The sequence below is a fragment of the Haliotis asinina genome, chromosome 14 (assembly GCF_037392515.1).
Source record: "Haliotis asinina isolate JCU_RB_2024 chromosome 14, JCU_Hal_asi_v2, whole genome shotgun sequence".
Classification (NCBI taxonomy): Eukaryota; Metazoa; Mollusca; class Gastropoda; order Lepetellida; family Haliotidae; genus Haliotis; species Haliotis asinina.
The window spans coordinates 32,998,616-33,017,340 of NC_090293.1; the positions used below are offsets into that span (position 1 = coordinate 32,998,616).

Sequence of the window (18,725 nt, forward strand, 5' to 3'; positions counted from 1 at the left end):
TTTGTATTCATTACGCGTATCAGCTCCTGCCTTTGGGTATTTATAGTGGCAATAAAACTCTTCCATGCATGCATACAGCTTCCATTCAGACACCATTCTGACTGTGTGCTGTTTGCTGAAGATAACCTAAACGTTGTCATGATCACATTAAATGAATTGGACAAAGTTTTGTACCAAAATGATTCCCATAACACGTTTATTATACATAAACGCAGCATAAAAGTGATAAGTTACAATAAGCCATTTTGATGCGAAGAAACCATCATTTGAAAAGTGTAAATGGGTCATTCTTGGTTCTTGGCCATTACAAGAATTAGTGACCTCTCTAAATGATTCCAACATACTCTGATATATTTGTTATCCATACATGCAGCGAACATGAATAAACGCCCCATTTAAATGCTAAAACAACCAATTATTATACATTGGAAGGACTCCAGTCGCTTCATGGAAAATACAAAAATTGGCGTCCTCATGTGGTTTTTAAAATCAGACACAAGTTAGTTTGGAAAGAGAATCTTTACTTTCAGAATTTCTTTTTCTTTCAAAACGTCATAAGGCCATGACATGATGTAGTGACATTCTCAGATCACACTTTATGATGCCGTTATACCGTCACTGCCATTAAATCATACTGTTACTTCCAGTATGTTGGTAACGTCGTACTGAATGGTCAGTTAGGAAATCCTATTTGAAGTCACAGTGTATTTCTAGACCTGATGTTAGACACAGGCGATACTACAGTATACACCCAAGCGAACAATTAGTGCTGGAAGAATTCAGACGAAAGAGACTTGAAGACTTGCCCCCAACAAATCCCATCCCACTCACAGACATGTAACGTCTCATACCGATTTAGTCTTGATAAGAGATTAGGATGACAACTATATATGTATTATATACTGAGAGATCTCATGAAAGTACAAAAGTTCCTTTATGTTTTTTCACAAGCTGTGCGATTCAAAGCTGCTTCAAAAAAAAAAGAGAAAAAAATAAAGGAACACTTGTGTTTTCATGTGATCCCTTATTTTTCCCCCTCAGTATATATACAAAAATGTTGTTGAGACATGTGTCGTCCATTGATGTAGTCTTTTATTTCTATTCTCTACGATGGTATCCAGTTCTGAATTGTTAGCTAGGATTCCAAACTCTAGGGTTCCAGCATCCAGATATGTAATTCACTTGAGACATGAGGTTGGCTTTCTGAACAAATATTTGGTCTTCAAGCAGGGTACGTGAAAGCTTGTCAAAGTGTATTGGTTTGTTTGATGTTTATTGCCGCACTTAGTATTTTATGATGGCGGTTTGTAAACAACCTAGTTCTTATCACTACCAGACAAGACATTGACTGACGGATGTCATGATTATCGATAAAAGCCGATCAGATACGATTGTTTCTATCAACCAAGTCAGGGAACCTGAACAAAGTGGTCCACTCAGTTGCTACTTACGACAGACGTGGATAGGGATGGTCATTCTAGCCCGGATCCAAATGTGTCGCGTGTTAAAGAATAATGAACAGGGCAGCTCAGATAGGATCAAAGTTATCAAACAGAATATTCTCGGTTCATGCTTTCTACCATTTGGTTGATTATGCATGTATCAATTTGTGACTAAACTAAATCACAATATATTAATAGGGAGACATTGTTGCAATAGTGTGACATCCACCCAAGAACAGAAATAGAATATGCAATGTACTTGCTTCTTGATATTGCTAGTTGCAAACGGTGTTGTGATACATTTTCATATATACCGGGGAGCAAAAGAGACACAATTTTCGAAAAAATAGAAATCTCATAAAAGTAAACGTTCATGTTTATGTCCTGTATTTGAAAACTTGAGCAACTTGAGCTGCGTTTCTTTTACTGTTAGTATATAATCATACAATTACATTTTGTATTCTTCTGTTTTTGAAAGTCCATAAAGATCACAATCCAGTAGAAAAGTGATAGTTTAAACATATATATTTTACAGTTTCTTATGATCTTATGTATTTCCACGACTATTCACGAAATACAGGTGCTTTGGGTTTTGCGGTTGCATGAATTTTTGTGGAATTGTTATTATTCGGGTCATATTTATCACGTTATACGACACAAATCACGTCAGTGGATATTTTTCCAGGTGAACACAATCCAATCGTGTTGTCATACTGGTGACAGTATTATCACCTATAGAATCACGTTAATCGGTGACTTAGCTAGCATGGTATGAGCTGAAACGGCGTCAGTGCTAATTCACCTAAGTGCATACAAGTCCGATGCATTTTACTTCAGGCATTTACTGGCTCACCCACTCGAGTTCCTTTTGGTCAGATAACCTTCTCCAAAGGCTTGTGGAAAATGCCGAGCATTGCTGTAATTAGTATTCTCAGTGGTTATTGACAAGGGTGCAGATAGCGGTATCTTTCAGTGTGAACGCCGTTCTCGTATTCGAACGTGTTCTCAATACTGCGTCCCACACGAAGAATATTGGTTATTGATTCCATGACGTCATCGCATTTTCTTTCAAGCAGAAATCATCTTTGATTTGTCAACCTTCTCACTTCTTTTGGTTTCATTAGTGGAAGACAGATGGTATCTGTTTTTCAAAGGGACTAATCGTTTATCTTAACTACGTGCTTCTTAAAGAGTCCTGACACCTGTCTACCGCAGAGACCTCGTCTTGGGGACAAAAATGAAAAACAAATTGAATATATTTTCTACTTTCGTGACTGAATCTTCAATAACCCATAATTCCCACGTTTGTGATTTTAGTAGGGATTTTAAAACATCACAGACAGCTTCAGAAACTGCGTCAGCGTGGATATTTCTTCCACAACAGGCTGGCGCACTTTTATTGATGCTCTGATGGACTCATGTGTTGCTGTGTTGCTGTCCCCTCTTTCGATTTCCGTTTATCAAATCGGCAAATACAGACCAAGAGTTCCATCTCTTCTCACAAAACAACATACCGCTTATGGCGACATTATATGATGAATGAACACAATGAAATTCATGATGGTATTACATGACATCACATGATTATACAATTCGTGATGACATGAAATGTTGACATGACATGATGATATGACACCATGTCACATGACAATTCGTGATGACATGACATGACGACATGACACCATTACATAACGTCACATGATGACACGACATGACCATTCGTGATGACATCGCATGATCACATGACACCATTACATGACATCACATCAGTACAACATAACAATTCGTGATATAAACATATATAAGCGATATTTCGCAGGCGTGTGTTTGCATGTAATGGTGGAATATGGATTGCAAAACCATTTAAATTGTTAAAAGTTTTGCTTCAACTTCTCATTACATTATATTTTGGATAATATTATCTCAAGTTATTATATTTCTTACTTCGGTCGCATTCCCTGACTGGGTAAAGATGTGATGTAACATGACAACTCTTTGAGAAACACATTGTATCTTGTTGAGTTTCGCGTCTTTAATCTACCTGTTCCATTTGCATTCCATGCAGATGAGGCTCACACACCTCATTTTAACAGAGCCACATGTTACAACCATCCCAATCTCGTTAACACGCCTTTACTAGACTCAGTCCCGTTCCAAGAAACGATCTTAGTTATATACGTCTGTTCTGAGTCGATGTCTGTGAAATCAGGACCACGGCTTTGTATTATTTGTCAGCTTTGTATTTATTTGCTTCATTCTCCGATCCATCAACGTATGATTTATCAAATGTGGCGTTAACCTAAATATATTTTGCAGATGGTCCACTACGAGGAACATTTTCGTGTGAAGTGTTCGCAACGTTTGACCACGTATTTGCAGGAGGTGCGAACTGGATGCTGGCTATCATTGCTGTAGAAAGGTAAACATTGCTCAGCTGCATTTACACCATGGCTTTTGAAATTTATTCTGAAGTTATTTGATCATTTCGGACAGATAGTACTGGCTAAATACAATATAAATGCTATTAATGGTTCACTAGAAAATTAAAATTAATAGAAAACAAATCGTTAGTTGATATTTTACTTGAAGCATTGTCATGTCATGTCATTTAAAGGGAAACATTCCCCAAGACTATTTCTGGCCTATTTATGTTTAGTCATTTCACGTGACAAATCAGTGCTATTAAACTATCAAGGAGCGTGTATTTTGAGCTTGATTATTTAGACTACCATTTAATATTTACGCATTTCCAATTCTCTGTACAGAGTTGCGTCCCTTCGTTCAACCAGCATCCTATGCCTATTGAATTCGTGACCCTTTCGCAGTATTCTGTTGCTTGTTTGTTTTTCAGTCAATACACCTCTACGACCTTCATTTCCATAAACAAAGCCCCCGTTTCAAGTTAACGTGAAAAATAGATGACCATTCAAATGAAAAAGAAAAGCAATCTACAATTTCTTATATACGTCCGTATCCTACAAATGCATGACTTCAAGGTAGCCCAATGGGTATAGTGCTGGCTATCTCACTAGCAGCATGCAGTTAATTCCACCGTAGGGTAACGTGGTCCAGTAGTTAAAAAGCTTGTTTGTCCGATTCAGATTCGGTATGATTTCTTGTGTATCCCACCGCCCTGTATTGCTAAAACGAGCACTAACAACATGTTAAGACTATAGTTTGTTTGCAGTGAAAACGTACCGATGGTTTTCACTTTAAACGAAAAATTTAATCAAATAAAATGAAATTAAGTTTGCGAATTCCTCATACTTTTCCCTTACCATTTGAACATTTAAATCTCGGAACTATTCAACTTCGGGTAAAAGTTGTTTAGCAAACGATCATAGTTTCAATTCGCTGTTCGGTTTGTATTACAAGGGGATATGCACATTAAATGAAACACCGAGAACAAGTAGGGATGTTCAAAGTTAACGTTCATCACGTACCGCATGTGCATTTGTTTCAGTGTTCTAACTACTGCACATACCCCCTTGTAATAACCCCCAAAAATAACGATTTGAAACTATGGTCGTTTGTTAAGAAAACCTTTTATCTGAAGTTGATATATATCTGGTGATTTGTTTACAGGTATCTTTACGTACGGGCACCTGCTGAACACTCATCTACATTCTCCGTCCGAAACCTGAAGATTCTCGCAGCCGGCTTGTACATCTTGCAGATCATGATGGCAGTGGGACCGTTCTATGGGCTGGGTGAATATTCTGTGTTCCGGGGTGAGTAAAGTCATTGTCATATGAATCATGTAAATAGTCATGTTTCATTCCCGAAGGTATGTCTGGGTGAACCTTGCTTTTGGCAATAATCCTGGTACGTGTTTTTTGACGGCGGTAGTTAAATAATGAGTGAGTGAGTATGGTTTCACGCCGCCGTGCGCAATATTCCAGCCATATCACGACGGGGTCGCCAGTAATGGGGTTCACTCTTTGTACCAATGTGAGTAATCGAACCCGGGTCTTCGGCGTGACGAGTGAACGCATTGGCCAGTAGACTACCTTATTACCGCATTTGAATGTGTACTGGGGAAGCTATTGTCATAAGCAGCGTACGATTGTTGGTGTACGATGACGTACATCAGCCCAGGGAGATTGACCACCCACTCCCGTTACTCGCCTCTTACACGGATTACAAGAATAGAAAGGAACATTTCGAACAATAAATAAATCCTTGCAATAACAAGCACATTCAGTTTGAAAGTAATAAAACATTAGGCTTTCGGGCCTGTCAAGCAGCACATGATTATACATGATGTATATTTGCGTAAGATGGTCAATCGGTTGATATTTAATCACACGACCATGTATATTTGACACTTAGCGTTTAACCTTTACGCCTTTTAAATGATACGCGCTGTAAAACATATTTCCTGATAGTAGAATAACAAAATGAGCAGACATAAATCAGACTAATACATTGAATGTCAAATATACATCGTGTTTCATTTTACTTTATGTATTAGAGATATAGAGCTTCACTCTTATTGTAGTTTGGGGATTTCGTGTTTGCCGTGCCCTTTATCTTGGGTTACGACACTTCGGGATTTCCACTGACAATAAGCTACCTGGGAGACTGTAAATGTGACGTCAGAATTACTAACTCACTCTGAGTTGGAATTATTGTCATTATTCGCATTTTAGCCTTCAGTAACTCATACTTGTCGTAAGAGACGGCCAACGGGATCGGGTGATCAGCCTCGAAGATTTGGTTGACAATTGCCAATTGCCTAGATCGATGCTGATGCTATTGATCACTGGATTGTCTGCCCACACTCAAATACTGTCAGCCGCCATATACCTGAGAGTTCATACCGAAACATAAGTTTCATTAACCTATTTAGACAATGACCTACTTTTCAGCCGATCCGAATTTTGAAAGTGAAAATAGACACCACAAACAACTCTGGTTAAACTGAATTCCAATTCCTTGTTTCATAAGAAAATGGAATTTACAAATGAATTTTAATTCTAAACTTTAATAACACCGTCTTTCTATACATTATGTAGAGGTTCAGGCTGCATAACATAACTATAAAATCACAGACTGCCCCTGTTTAATAAGGTCGTAAAATGAGCAGACATAAATCAGACTAATACATTAAATGTCAAAATGTATCTGGCTCATTGGTTAAACTGGTTATGTATTTTTTTTACGCTTATTCAGCTTAGTTCTGTAATGCACAAAGAGGTTGATGTAATATCAATTCCGTACCAGACCGTCAAACGTTTCCAGCGGCAGAGCCTCGTTTTGAAATTTCCACGATTTCCAGATTTCCGTTTTTCAGAGCTCGTTGTACGACAGAGCACGCTGAACGACGTGTTTGCTAGGATCAGAGCGTAGTGTTGCAATAATCAAGTGCTTAGACTTATCAGATCATACTGATTAATATTTAGTGCATCCAGTTAAATGATATAGTCTAAAAGTTTGGGACTGGTTATCTCACTAAGTCGCGCAATAGGGCGGAACCCAGCAAACAGGAGACGAGACTGTTCTGTAATCAATTATTTGACAGGAGAGGAGTTAAATATCAACAAAATAACATATCCCCTTGTTTAATGTTTAAGGCACCCTATCACGCCAGACCTCTCTAAAAATCAGTATTGCATTTCTGTCATTAATACTATCTGCTCCAGCGAAGTTACCACATACAGTATTCAGAAAAAAGTATCTATTATGTATTAACATTACATTAAATCAACTCTCGCGCCCTTAACCGATTGAAACACCTTGAAGATCCGGGGTAGAATAGGCCTTCAGCAACCCAGGCTTGTCATAAAAGGCGACTATGCTTGTCGTAAGAGGCGACTAAACGGGTTCGGGTGGCCAGGCTCGCTGACTTGGTTGACACATGATATCGGTTCCCAATTGCGCAGATCGATGTTCATGCTGTTGCTCACTGGATTGTCTGGTCCAGGCTCGATCATTTACTGACAACCTGAGTGCGGCGTAAAACTTAACTCACTCACTATGATTGATACCGGTTCGGCAAACACCCGCAACACCTCGTGCGACAGTTTTCGATGTACAGAGCAATCGCTTACATTCCGTATATAACAATTGTACATGTTATCTGTTTGGAAGCAGGTCGACGCGAAGTTTCAATCATCGATCTGCCTCTAAGCTAGTGTCTGCCAACATTTGTAGCTGTTTCTTTTGTTGCATGACACTCGAATTCGTGTATATAGATTGTAACTATATAGATGAAGTGTACTGTGCTATAACAAAGAATGCAAAACTAAAAAACGGAAATCAAAATTCATTACACCCCCTTCGCGTTACTTTAAATTCTACGATTTCACTTTCCACCCATTCCAGAGCGGATGTAAACCAATAGACAGGTACTTTGTACTACCTCAAAGCGCAATTATTTAGATATCGATTTTAAATAAACTTTTCGCAATAAAATTGCTCTACATGCTCAAACAAGCGCACACACGTGAATTTGATACCCCTCAGCAGCCTTCCGCGAGCTTGATTCTTAACAGCCTGATGGACAGCTCACTAGTCTCTCCTAATGGGACACCAGAGACATCGGGCGCCCTGAGATCCAATTACTAAAACATTTCGACTGGAATTCGGCATTCTAAATTGCATGACGCTAAATCATTTAGCGTTTTAATCTGGTTTAGAATAAAGTTCAGAGCGTGCAAACATCTCTTTTACCAAGTATCATAAACATTTAGTGTTCAAAATAACGCACAAATGGACCTGACGGACCCTGAACACAATTTCTCAACAAATTGTACAGAGAAGGGGATGAACATATCGGATCATAAATCATGTTTAAATGGCTCCCATTTCAGTAAGAGGCATGTTTATGCATTATATAGACTACACATTTTAAAAAATAATTATTTTTTAAAATAATTCCAATTTCTCTTTCTAGTCGGGGGCGCTGAGGTAGCGTTTGCTCCTTATGCCGTAGACCCGTTTTCTGTTCCCTACATCAGTGCTATGTCTGAAGCTAATTTCTGGTGTCCCCCGCCTTGACATTACTGGAATATTGCTAAAACCGCGAGCATACAGCTTCAGTCTTTCCCTCTTTCGAGTCAGTAGGACTCAAGACAGTACAGTGAGTTTTACAGGTAGCATATACCTGATTACTAGTCAGTAATAGGTCATGAAAATATTCTTGGTGATGGAAGGGAAATGATATATGACTTTGGGTATAGTTTTTAAAGTTTTGATTTGTTTCGCTTGGCCCAAACGTGATGATTTACTTGCCTAGCACATTCGTGACCAAGGCTTGAAGAGTTTAAAACTTAGCTATGGCGCCGGCGGGGATGGGACATCGACAGTGCAGATCGACAGTATAGTCGTTTAACACCGCCGTATTCCAGCCATATGATAGATAATCGAGTCTAGACCAGACAATCCAGTCATCAACAGCACGAACACTGATCTATAATGGTATGTCAACCTAGTTAGCGAGTCGGACCACCCGATCCCATTAGTCACCTCCTACGACAGGCATAGTCGCCTTTTTTGGCAAGCATCAATTGAAGATCAATTCTAAACCGATTCTTGGTATCTCGTTTAACATTACAAGGGATGATGGTTGCTATATTAATGATGATTCATTCATTCATATAACATCTGATTATAGTAATTTAATTCCTGTAAGTTATCGCTTCAATGACGTGGGTCACTTCACGTGGCTAGTAATATTGTTAGATGTTTACGTTTAAATTGGACTAACGTATTGTCTTGCAATGCTGTCCTGTTGTGTTAAATTCAAATGTCAAATATACGTACACCCTCACTTGGCATCGACATATTCTTCATTCACAGGAAAGCTGTCACTGTTTGTGACGCTGAACGCTTCATCAGTGCCAGACGACGACGACAAATGCACACTGGAGACGTTGATGTCGACGTTGCGAGGAACGTACTTCAAGTTGATGCCAAAACGTGTCCCTGACCCTGTATTCGTCACGACTCGCTACCTCTCGTCAGACTTTCACGTGATTGTCGCGCGGTCTCGCTGGGTTGACGATGGAATGTTGTTTCTAATGCGCATGCCCAACACAACAGTAATGGATTCGTTCTGGGAGGAATATACATCCGGATCTGTGTGTGAGACGATTAGTACGATTGTGTACTCGAAACCCGTAGTGGAAATCCTTGGTCCGCACATCCCGGAAGTAGTATGCGTGATGAATCCTGATGATTATTCCATGTTGAGGAGCAGTTATCTCCCTTCACAAGGTATGTAGACATATTTATATCAGTGAGTAAATCGTGTTTTATTTACCCTGCTGTCACTCCGGAATTACTTGCTAACCATTTATTCACAAATTATGTTTATTGAATATACTTCGTGGTATCATGGGTTTGGTGAGAGTTGGGATATATTTTTTTCTGTCACTAATTTCACACGATGTCATCATCACAACACATTCAAGACGTTAACTTACGGTTTAAAGATGGCCGCCAAACTATTTAAATGAAGCGTTAAAGGCCATTAAAATGCTGTTTCCTTGATAATGTGTTTAATATATTGTGTACTTACTTAACCCGATTATTCAACACGACCTGCACAATTTAATTCTGCTCTTGAATATGACTTCACGCCAGAGGTTGGCATTTTGTCTGCCTGTATCGTAAATGGTTTGCATTTATCACTGTGTGAATAAATGCTCAAGGTTTTATATTTCTCTAAAATGTCATAAGCTGTACGAAAGCATTATGATATTTGTGACATGGCTATATGTGGATAACTTCATGACAGTTGTGTTTTTTGTCTGTCAAAATGTATATTATTCTGCATAGAAAATTTGAACTTTAGATGATTAAATTGCTCATTAACTTAAATTCCTTGATATAAATACTTTAAGCGAAGTAAATAAAAATATATTTATGGCAGATAGTCTGTCATTAGTGTATGTTTTGAGCCTTGGAAAGAGTTAAACGCCGTTACATCAATATTTTACCAATAAATTAACGACTTAAAATATGTTTATGCCAAAGATTAAGCAAAATACTGCTTATCGAGATGAGCTCCAGCATACCATAGACAAGTGTTTCTAATTCTGAGCATGTTTAGTTGCAAGATTGTCCTTGCACTGAAGTTATTAAAGGAATGATAAGAATGAACACAATGTACGTGAGCATCTGATATTACTATGGTTGGTATATCTGAAATTTAGTATGCGTTGGATATGACACAAATTATCCTCGGCTCAGAACCAAATAAATAAACTAATGTCCACATAATGTGCATGAGTAAGTAAGTATGGTTTTGCGCCACTTTTAGCAATATTCAAGCAAACTCACGGCGGGGGACATCAGAAATGGGCATAACACATTGTAACCATGTGTGGAATTGAACCCGCGTATTAGGCGTGTCGAGCGAACGCTTTAACCAGTAGGCTACCCCACTACCCCCACAAGCAGATATAGGGGGTGGGGCCAATTTTGTTTCAGTTTCAGGGCGAATGGAAACCTTGATATGTTTCTCTCTGATCTTACGCTTTTAAAACCTCATCAAAAATAAGCTTGTGAGTAAGCTTCTGAGTTTTCGATACATCGAATCCCAGTTACATTGATCGATGCTCATCCTGTTGATCACATGATTGTCTGGATTTATTGTCCACCGCCATATAGCTAGAATACTGCTGAGCCCGGCGATAAACAACTATCAGCCAACCAACAATATGTACATAAGGGTAGCCACCTTTTGCAGAAGAATCAAATTAAAGGGGAGCTATTATTCAGTATACATACAATTGCAGGCTTTCATTGCGACGTTTCTTTACGGCCGTGATAACTTCCAGCTTATCAATGTTGTTAATTATATCCGCAAGTAGTTTGATACCATTCGGCACAAAGTGCCACTGGTTCTACCTTAATTATATACTACGATTGTGCATTATTGATAGAGCCCAAGGTAATGTACCAACACTGTTCGGGTCAGTATTGCGACGAGAAATGATTTGTTTAACCCAAGGTATTTCATTACTTTTTGGTTGTGCCCACTCCGCTGATTCCGTTAGACTCCGGGCACTCGAGTGAAACTTTAAGGATTGCATGAAGCAGACCGGCCGCCGTATAGCTTGATGACACGCGCTAAAGCATTAAGTCTTTAAGTACGCTCTTAATAGTTGCACTCACACAACACGCTGTCATCCAGACAAATAAATACACTCAAGCTGGCAGAACTAAAAGGTTCGATACAAAGCTGATCCAATCTATCACCTGAACCATTACTGTAAATCGATGGAATACATACATGACCAACTAATATACAACGTGTCGACCCTTCCATCTGGACCTCTTCAATTTATTTTCATATGTTGTCTCATCTAAACACGTTTGGAATCTGAACCAATGAAATCTTTCGCAACATCTGCAAACCTCTTCTGGCACGGTCTTATTTTCTTGAACTGGTGTATAGTTACCAGCTCCAATTTTTGTCCACCAAGCGTTGACCACCTACGGTAGTGAGTGTCTATTAATGGGATTAAGGCACCGCGGAAACGGTCTACTTCAATTTCCTGTGGCCATTTTGCTTCTGGAAGTGGAGAAGGGCATGGCATCGACGGGAGGATCTCGGGGAGGGAGACTGATTACTCCGACATAATTTGATCAGGAACCTGCTGAAAGACAACAGGGAGAGTTATTGATAATCTTGTTCGGATGAACACCATATTAAGGGGAATTCGAGAATGATATATATATATACTCGTATCACTGGTACTGTGGATCGTTGCGTGGCTGCTATGTATATGACTGTGCATTTCAGCTCTTGGGGATACCTCGTATGGTTCCTTGTCCACTGCTAGAAAATATTACAAAAATAACAATGACGACGACGACGACGATGACGAAGACGATGACGATGATGATGGTGATCCCTCACTGACATCCTCAACCGATTTTGAAAATACTTTTTCTTTAGCACAGAGACATTGATAAGCAAATATAGTGCATTCCGTATATTTGCACCATCAAGGTTTATCAGCGTGCTAAACAATTTTGATTGTATACAGGTGGAAGACTGCCAGGGAAATAAACACCAGGTGATCTTACCTGACGCCATGTTGGGATGCTGGTATGGCATGTTGCCAGCATCACCTCAGATACAGTGAATACTTGTTAAGCAATGCGGTTGTACTGAATTGGGTGGTCAGGCACTGTGAACTTCACACATTGAACCAATGTGAATAATCGAACTCGATGTTTCGGCGAGACAAGTGAATGCATGAGCCACTGGGCTACCCCACCGCAGCAGATAGTTCGGTAGGTAAAACGTTAAGTCGGTAGGCAGGTTGGTTGGTAGTTAATCAGGTAAATAGTTCCTACTTCTATAAAACCCAATCATTATGCACGGTAAACCTCGTCTGGGGATTAAACAACGCTTCGAGTCAGCCTTTAACCTTAACGCCGACGTAACGCTATTACGTGTTACGTGAGAAAGACGTCGTTCTAATTAACTTAACGCTGAGATACCTTGGTGTGAGGAGCCTCTTCTATAAACGACACTCTCTTAATACACTTTGCAACATCCGATATAGAACCGGCTGACATAACCGTATACATATCACGTAAACAACTCATTATCAGAAATCTAATCACTGCTTGATCACATCCGAATAGCATTCCTTACGGATTTTGAGACATTTAAAAGTCACAGTGTGTGTATTTAAGACTGCTAATGGGAGGTAACAATATTTCAACGTCGCATCGGTCACATTTGTGCCATATTTACCTTAGTAACGAGGACATCGTTTTCTAAATCGAAATTTAAGCCACTACGAAAATTTCCTCTTATACGTAAGTCATTTCATGACTGTTAAAGGTTTGGGGTGAGTATTTTTATATACTGAACAGCAAAAGAAACAGTTCTGTTTTTGCTAAGGCTTTGAACATGTGCACGAACGCTTACGTTTATGAGATTTCATTTTGTTTCGAAACTTGGGGAACTTTTGCTGTTCAAAATACATGTAAAGTCCTCAGATGCACTGAACTAACTAAAACCGTAAAACCCTTTCCACTCAAAACTGGCGAAGCTTCATGGTTGAGGCGTTTGTTGCTCAGGGATGCCCATCTCTGGTGTCTCCCTTAGTCAGGAATAGGGCCAATAAGTTTCGCCAGACGCTAATTCAGGTACTGATAAGGCTGGTACCCAGACCCCTTTTTACGAACGACAACGACAGGGCACCAGTTTACTTCCGGAACCAGATTCCGGGTGACAAGCGTATATTTAAGAACCAGATCTTTGGATGAACTACATTATTCAAAACGAATAAATACAGGCTTACACAACTTGACTTTGACTGATGCGACATTAAACAAGATTCATCCACCCATGTCCCCATACCCATCTTGTGATACTGTTGGACTATTGTTACAAACGAATAGATACAGACTTACACAACTTGACTTTGACTGATGCGACATTAAACAAGATTCATCCACCCATGTCCCCATACCCATCTTGTGATACTGTTGGACTATTGTTACAAACGAATAGATACAGACTTACACAACTTGACTTTGACTGATGCGACATTAAACAAGATTCATCCACTCATGTCCCCATACCCATCTTGTGATACTGTTGGACGATTGTTACAAACGAATAGATACAGGCTTACACAACTTGACTTTGACTGATGCGACATTAAACAAGATTCATCCACCCATGTCCCCATACCCATCTTGTGATACTGTTGGACGATTGTTACAAACGAATAGATACAGACTTACACAACTTGACTTTGACTGATGCGACATTAAACAAGATTCATCCACCCATGTCCCCATACCCATCTTGTGATACTGTTGGACGATTGTTACAAACGAATAGATACAGACTTACACAACTTGACTTTGACTGATGCGACATTAAACAAGATTCATCCACCCATGTCCCCATACCCATCTTGTGATACTGTTGGACGATTGTTACAAACGAATAGATACAGGCTTACACAACTTGACTTTGACTGATGCGACATTAAACAAGATTCATCCACCCATGTCCCCATACCCATCTTGTGATACTGTTGGACGATTGTTACAAACGAATAGATACAGGCTTACACAACTTGACTTTGACTGATGCGACATTAAACAAGATTCATCCACCCATGTCCCCATACCCATCTTGTGATATGTCCACAGACTATTGTTCAAAACGAATAGATATAGGCTTATATAACTAGACTTTGATTGCGACTTATACAACATTGTTCAAAGCTGTGTGGACCCATAATCTGTGTGGGTTCATGAGCCTGTTGTTCAAAGCTGTGTGGACCCTACTTGTTCGAGAAGTCTTGAAATGATTACCAATCTGCGGGGTTTATTAAACATTAATCGGTCAATACTGCTATGCTTCTTGTCGATGAGGTGCTTAATCAGCTTATTTAATGAACACTATGACGGTGACCCCGTGTATTTTATCCACATAATTCGTTTCCATTTCTGTAGCCATGATCATCTAGACTATTTAGGTAGATAGCAACGATTAGGAATCACGCATGTCGACATCGCGATCGATTTCCTCATTGATGATTGATGCTTAAAAGCCGTGAATCCTTTGTTCCGGAAATCCAAATTCGTTACAAGGAAGTCGCCATTTTCCTCTCATTCTATTACGATAGGATTAAGAGTACAGGGCCTGTATCACTGTCAAGCTGCTGAATTCGCCAGTCCTCAACAGAGGTATCGCACTTTCACTTTGATGCCGGAGAATACTGACCCGTGCTGATCCGCATAAGCCTTTGTGGCTGTGCCTGGTGTTAACACTCTTGATGCTATGATTAAGTGACTCGCCTGCCATAGGGATATTTTCAGGAAAATGTGAAAACGAATTTATAATGGATGATTGATATTCATTCATTCATTCATTCATTCATTCATTCATTCATTCATTCATTCATTCATTCATTCATATGTGTCTGATTTTATTAAGACGTTTTTATGTTGAATAGACATATAATTAGATCGCTATAGGTAAGTATTTACAAATTTCACTGGGGGAACTGGGGGTCTGTGGTAGGACAACCACCGATGCTGTGGAGTACGACGTTGACAAAACAAGAGTATGAATGAGTGAGTTTAGTTTTAAGCCACCTTTGGCAGTATTCAAGTAATATCACGGTAGAGAACACCAGGTATGATCTTCACACATTGTACCCATGTAGCGTATCGAACCTGGGTCTACGGCGTGACGAGGGAAAGCTTTAACCACTGGACTACCCCACTGTAACTGACAAAATAAGAGAGTTTATAAATGATCACCTGGTTCTTATTTTATGTCAGTTTCGTGAAGAAGCGTGGCTGCGAAGGAACTTTTGTGGCTTGGACTTCCTGTGACACTGACTGATATACTAGAAGTTGGTCTGTTTTTCATCGCTTCTCTAAAGGCGCTATAAACCGCAATCGTTATTACAACTGTAGAAAATCGAATCTTGGCCTTACAAAATCGATGGCACTGTCTTCAGGACAGACTAGCAGGCAATGTACCATAAAATAGTATATACTCATGGCAATTAATAAAGGAACACATGAAGTACAAGTGTTCCTTTATTTATTTCCAGACTTTCACCCACAGTGCAATACATGCCTTGGAATGAAACCTGGAAAAGAAAAGGAACGCTGGTCCTTCCATGTCTTCCTTCATTCGTGTCCATGATATTATACCAGCAATAGTGTTGAGCTTATGCTTTAACCCGTGTCGCAAATTGCATCATAATATTCCCGTTACTAAATGTTATTGTTGGAATATTGGTGATAAACTATATAAGCACAAGAATTTTAACATTAATGCTGAATCATATTTAAACATGTGATTTTGAACTATGCATCTTGAAATATTTATGGAGAAAATGTCATGTTATGATAAAATATCATGATTATTGCCTAAATGACATGGAAATATTAACGCTGAACATGTGATGCTGTAGAGCTAGTATTTTGTAACTGGGTGTTCGTGTTTCAGAAATGGGCGTGTGCGCTGGTGACTTCACTTCCGTCAACCAGCATAGTGACATATGGATGGCCTACAACGTTCTGCTCACTGCACTTCTGCCATGCGCAATAGCTCTTCTTTGCGGCAGCGCCATCTGTATTCGCGAGTTCCAGTTAGGAGGCGCTGTGGACAAATCTACACTTCGGGATGATCTTCACTTCTGTAAAGCGTTGACGCTTGTGTCGTGGTTATCGTTTGGAACTCATCTTGCGTTCATCGTTATCAATATTTTGTTTGCTCGGGGAACCCACTTCTCCCCTTCGACATTGTTAGGTATGACATATCTAGTTCATATCAACCGATTGTCTCTGTATATCATCTGGTGCATTGTGGATGGGACGCCCTTCATAATCATCCGGAGAATCGGATGTAACATTCTGCGAGTGTGCACGACATCAAATGGAGTTTTCAAATCGGAAAGTAACACGAGCAGATCTTTTAATTCACAAGCAGCAACACCAGTGCCTGTGTGACCAATCTTATCTCTAAACACTGCCGTCCCTAATTCATTCATCTCGGCTCATTCTAGTTCCCCCCGCACACATACATACAAAACAGTCTTATAACACTTATTTCACATTCTTCCATGTGATATTGGCACTGTGACCCAGTTCTCTAGGACGCCGCAACGTTGGGGAGTTGCGTCCCTTTGTCGAGCCAGGAACCTATGCCTGCTTGCTCACATCACAAATCTGATAGTGTGTCTGTTGGGCTGACAACCTTAACTCTACGGCTACCTTAAGTCTGTGTAGATGTATGGGGCTTACGGTCTCATTAGCGTTAAGATCGCTTTGCACAGGTTTGTTAGTACCATACACGGCTCTTGGAAGTCACCAATATGTAGTCCAAGACTTTTTAAACTTCTGCAACTGCCCGACACACCACTTTCCGCTTCTTACTCCTCCGTTCTTACCGTAACATGAATATAAAAATATTTAACGGGAATGACACAGTGTGCTTTCTCATTTAATGTATATTTATATGCCTTGATATAACAGTGATCAACGGAATCTGTCAAGCTGACCGGCCCAGTGATGCCTGTGGATCGTCAAGCACCATGTTCAGTGACGTTACCGGTGTTAACAATAATCAAGATGAAGAAGCAGTATTGTGAACGCTGATGGAAACTCTGTGATGTTTGATTGTTTGATTCTTGCTCAACGCTCAGTCATTGTGGGGATTGTGACGCTGATTGTGTTTATTTTCAATGCCAGGACCGGACGAGATTGTAAAGTAATCATGTAAAGTCACTCGGAGTTAATTACAGCCCCCTGAGAACTTGCGATTGTCGAATTAACGCATCGTTAAGATAAGACAGACTACGTCTAATGAATTCAATGCTGGAGACATATTACGATCGAATACGTCTTTGCAACATGTTCCAAATCGAAGTTGGAAATAACACCAGTACATGTGTTTTCATCGTCATGTAATATATATATATATTTTTTTGTTATCTTGCAGAATATAGATCTGGCCACAACATGTTACGGACCAGTCATTCGGATTCAGTCGGCTCATTCCGCTGTCTGCGTAATAAGTCGGGCCGGGCGGAATGCGTGATTTGATTTCACTGTAAACAACGCGAAGGTCCTTCTAATCCTTATGTACTTAAGTTTTTGGAAAAAAAACTTCCGGTTCTTGGAAAATTATTTTATTAATATTTATTGATTATTTTGCTAAAACAAATACACACAAGTTTGAAATCGAGAGACATTTCCGCGACTGCTATATGGCCGCATTGTGTAAGGCGACAGTCATGTGAAAGGTTGAAACTGGTAAAGTGTTCTTTCACATCAGTGGAAGGAGAGACGTTCGCGCACGTAAGCACGTACATACTGACATATGTACGATCCTCTTCCACCAGTTCTAAGTTCCAGTGAGTAAAACTAAGTGTCTCGTAGTACAGGAATGAAATACATTCTTGGATTTGTCCGCCAGATGTACCAGATAGTTTTTAGCTGTGGCGATACGACCATTTGTAGAAGCAGTAAATCAGCGTGTTAGGGGATTCTGTACCTCTTTCTATCTCGTTGCCATGGATTCTGCCAGCGTTTCTGACTCATGCACCTGCCAGTGTGCATTTAACCTCAGTCGATACTTGCAGGTAAATCTGTGGAACCTAAACGGACGTAAGCACACAGTAACGTTAATCTAAAAACACACACGTTTACTTTAACCATGAGTGAGTGAATTTAGTGTTACGCCGCATTCAGCAAGATTCCAGCTATATGGCACCGGTTCCTAAAACATGAAGTCACTTGAATGTTGTCATTTAATGGAAATTATTTTGA

General features: G+C 39.7%; 1 protein-coding gene across 1 annotated transcript in view; it reads left to right on the forward strand.

Moving 5' to 3' along the window:
* Positions 1-17,848, forward strand: part of LOC137261907 (uncharacterized) — a 45,011-nt gene extending 27,163 nt beyond the window's left edge. The window contains exons 2-5 of the mRNA XM_067799725.1: positions 3,759-3,861; positions 5,028-5,173; positions 9,246-9,662; positions 16,402-17,848. Of these exons, the coding sequence (XP_067655826.1) occupies positions 3,759-3,861; positions 5,028-5,173; positions 9,246-9,662; positions 16,402-16,904 (1,169 nt within the window). The 3' untranslated portion in view covers positions 16,905-17,848. The remainder of the gene's footprint in view (positions 1-3,758; positions 3,862-5,027; positions 5,174-9,245; positions 9,663-16,401) is intronic.
* Positions 17,849-18,725: the final 877 nt, after the last annotated feature.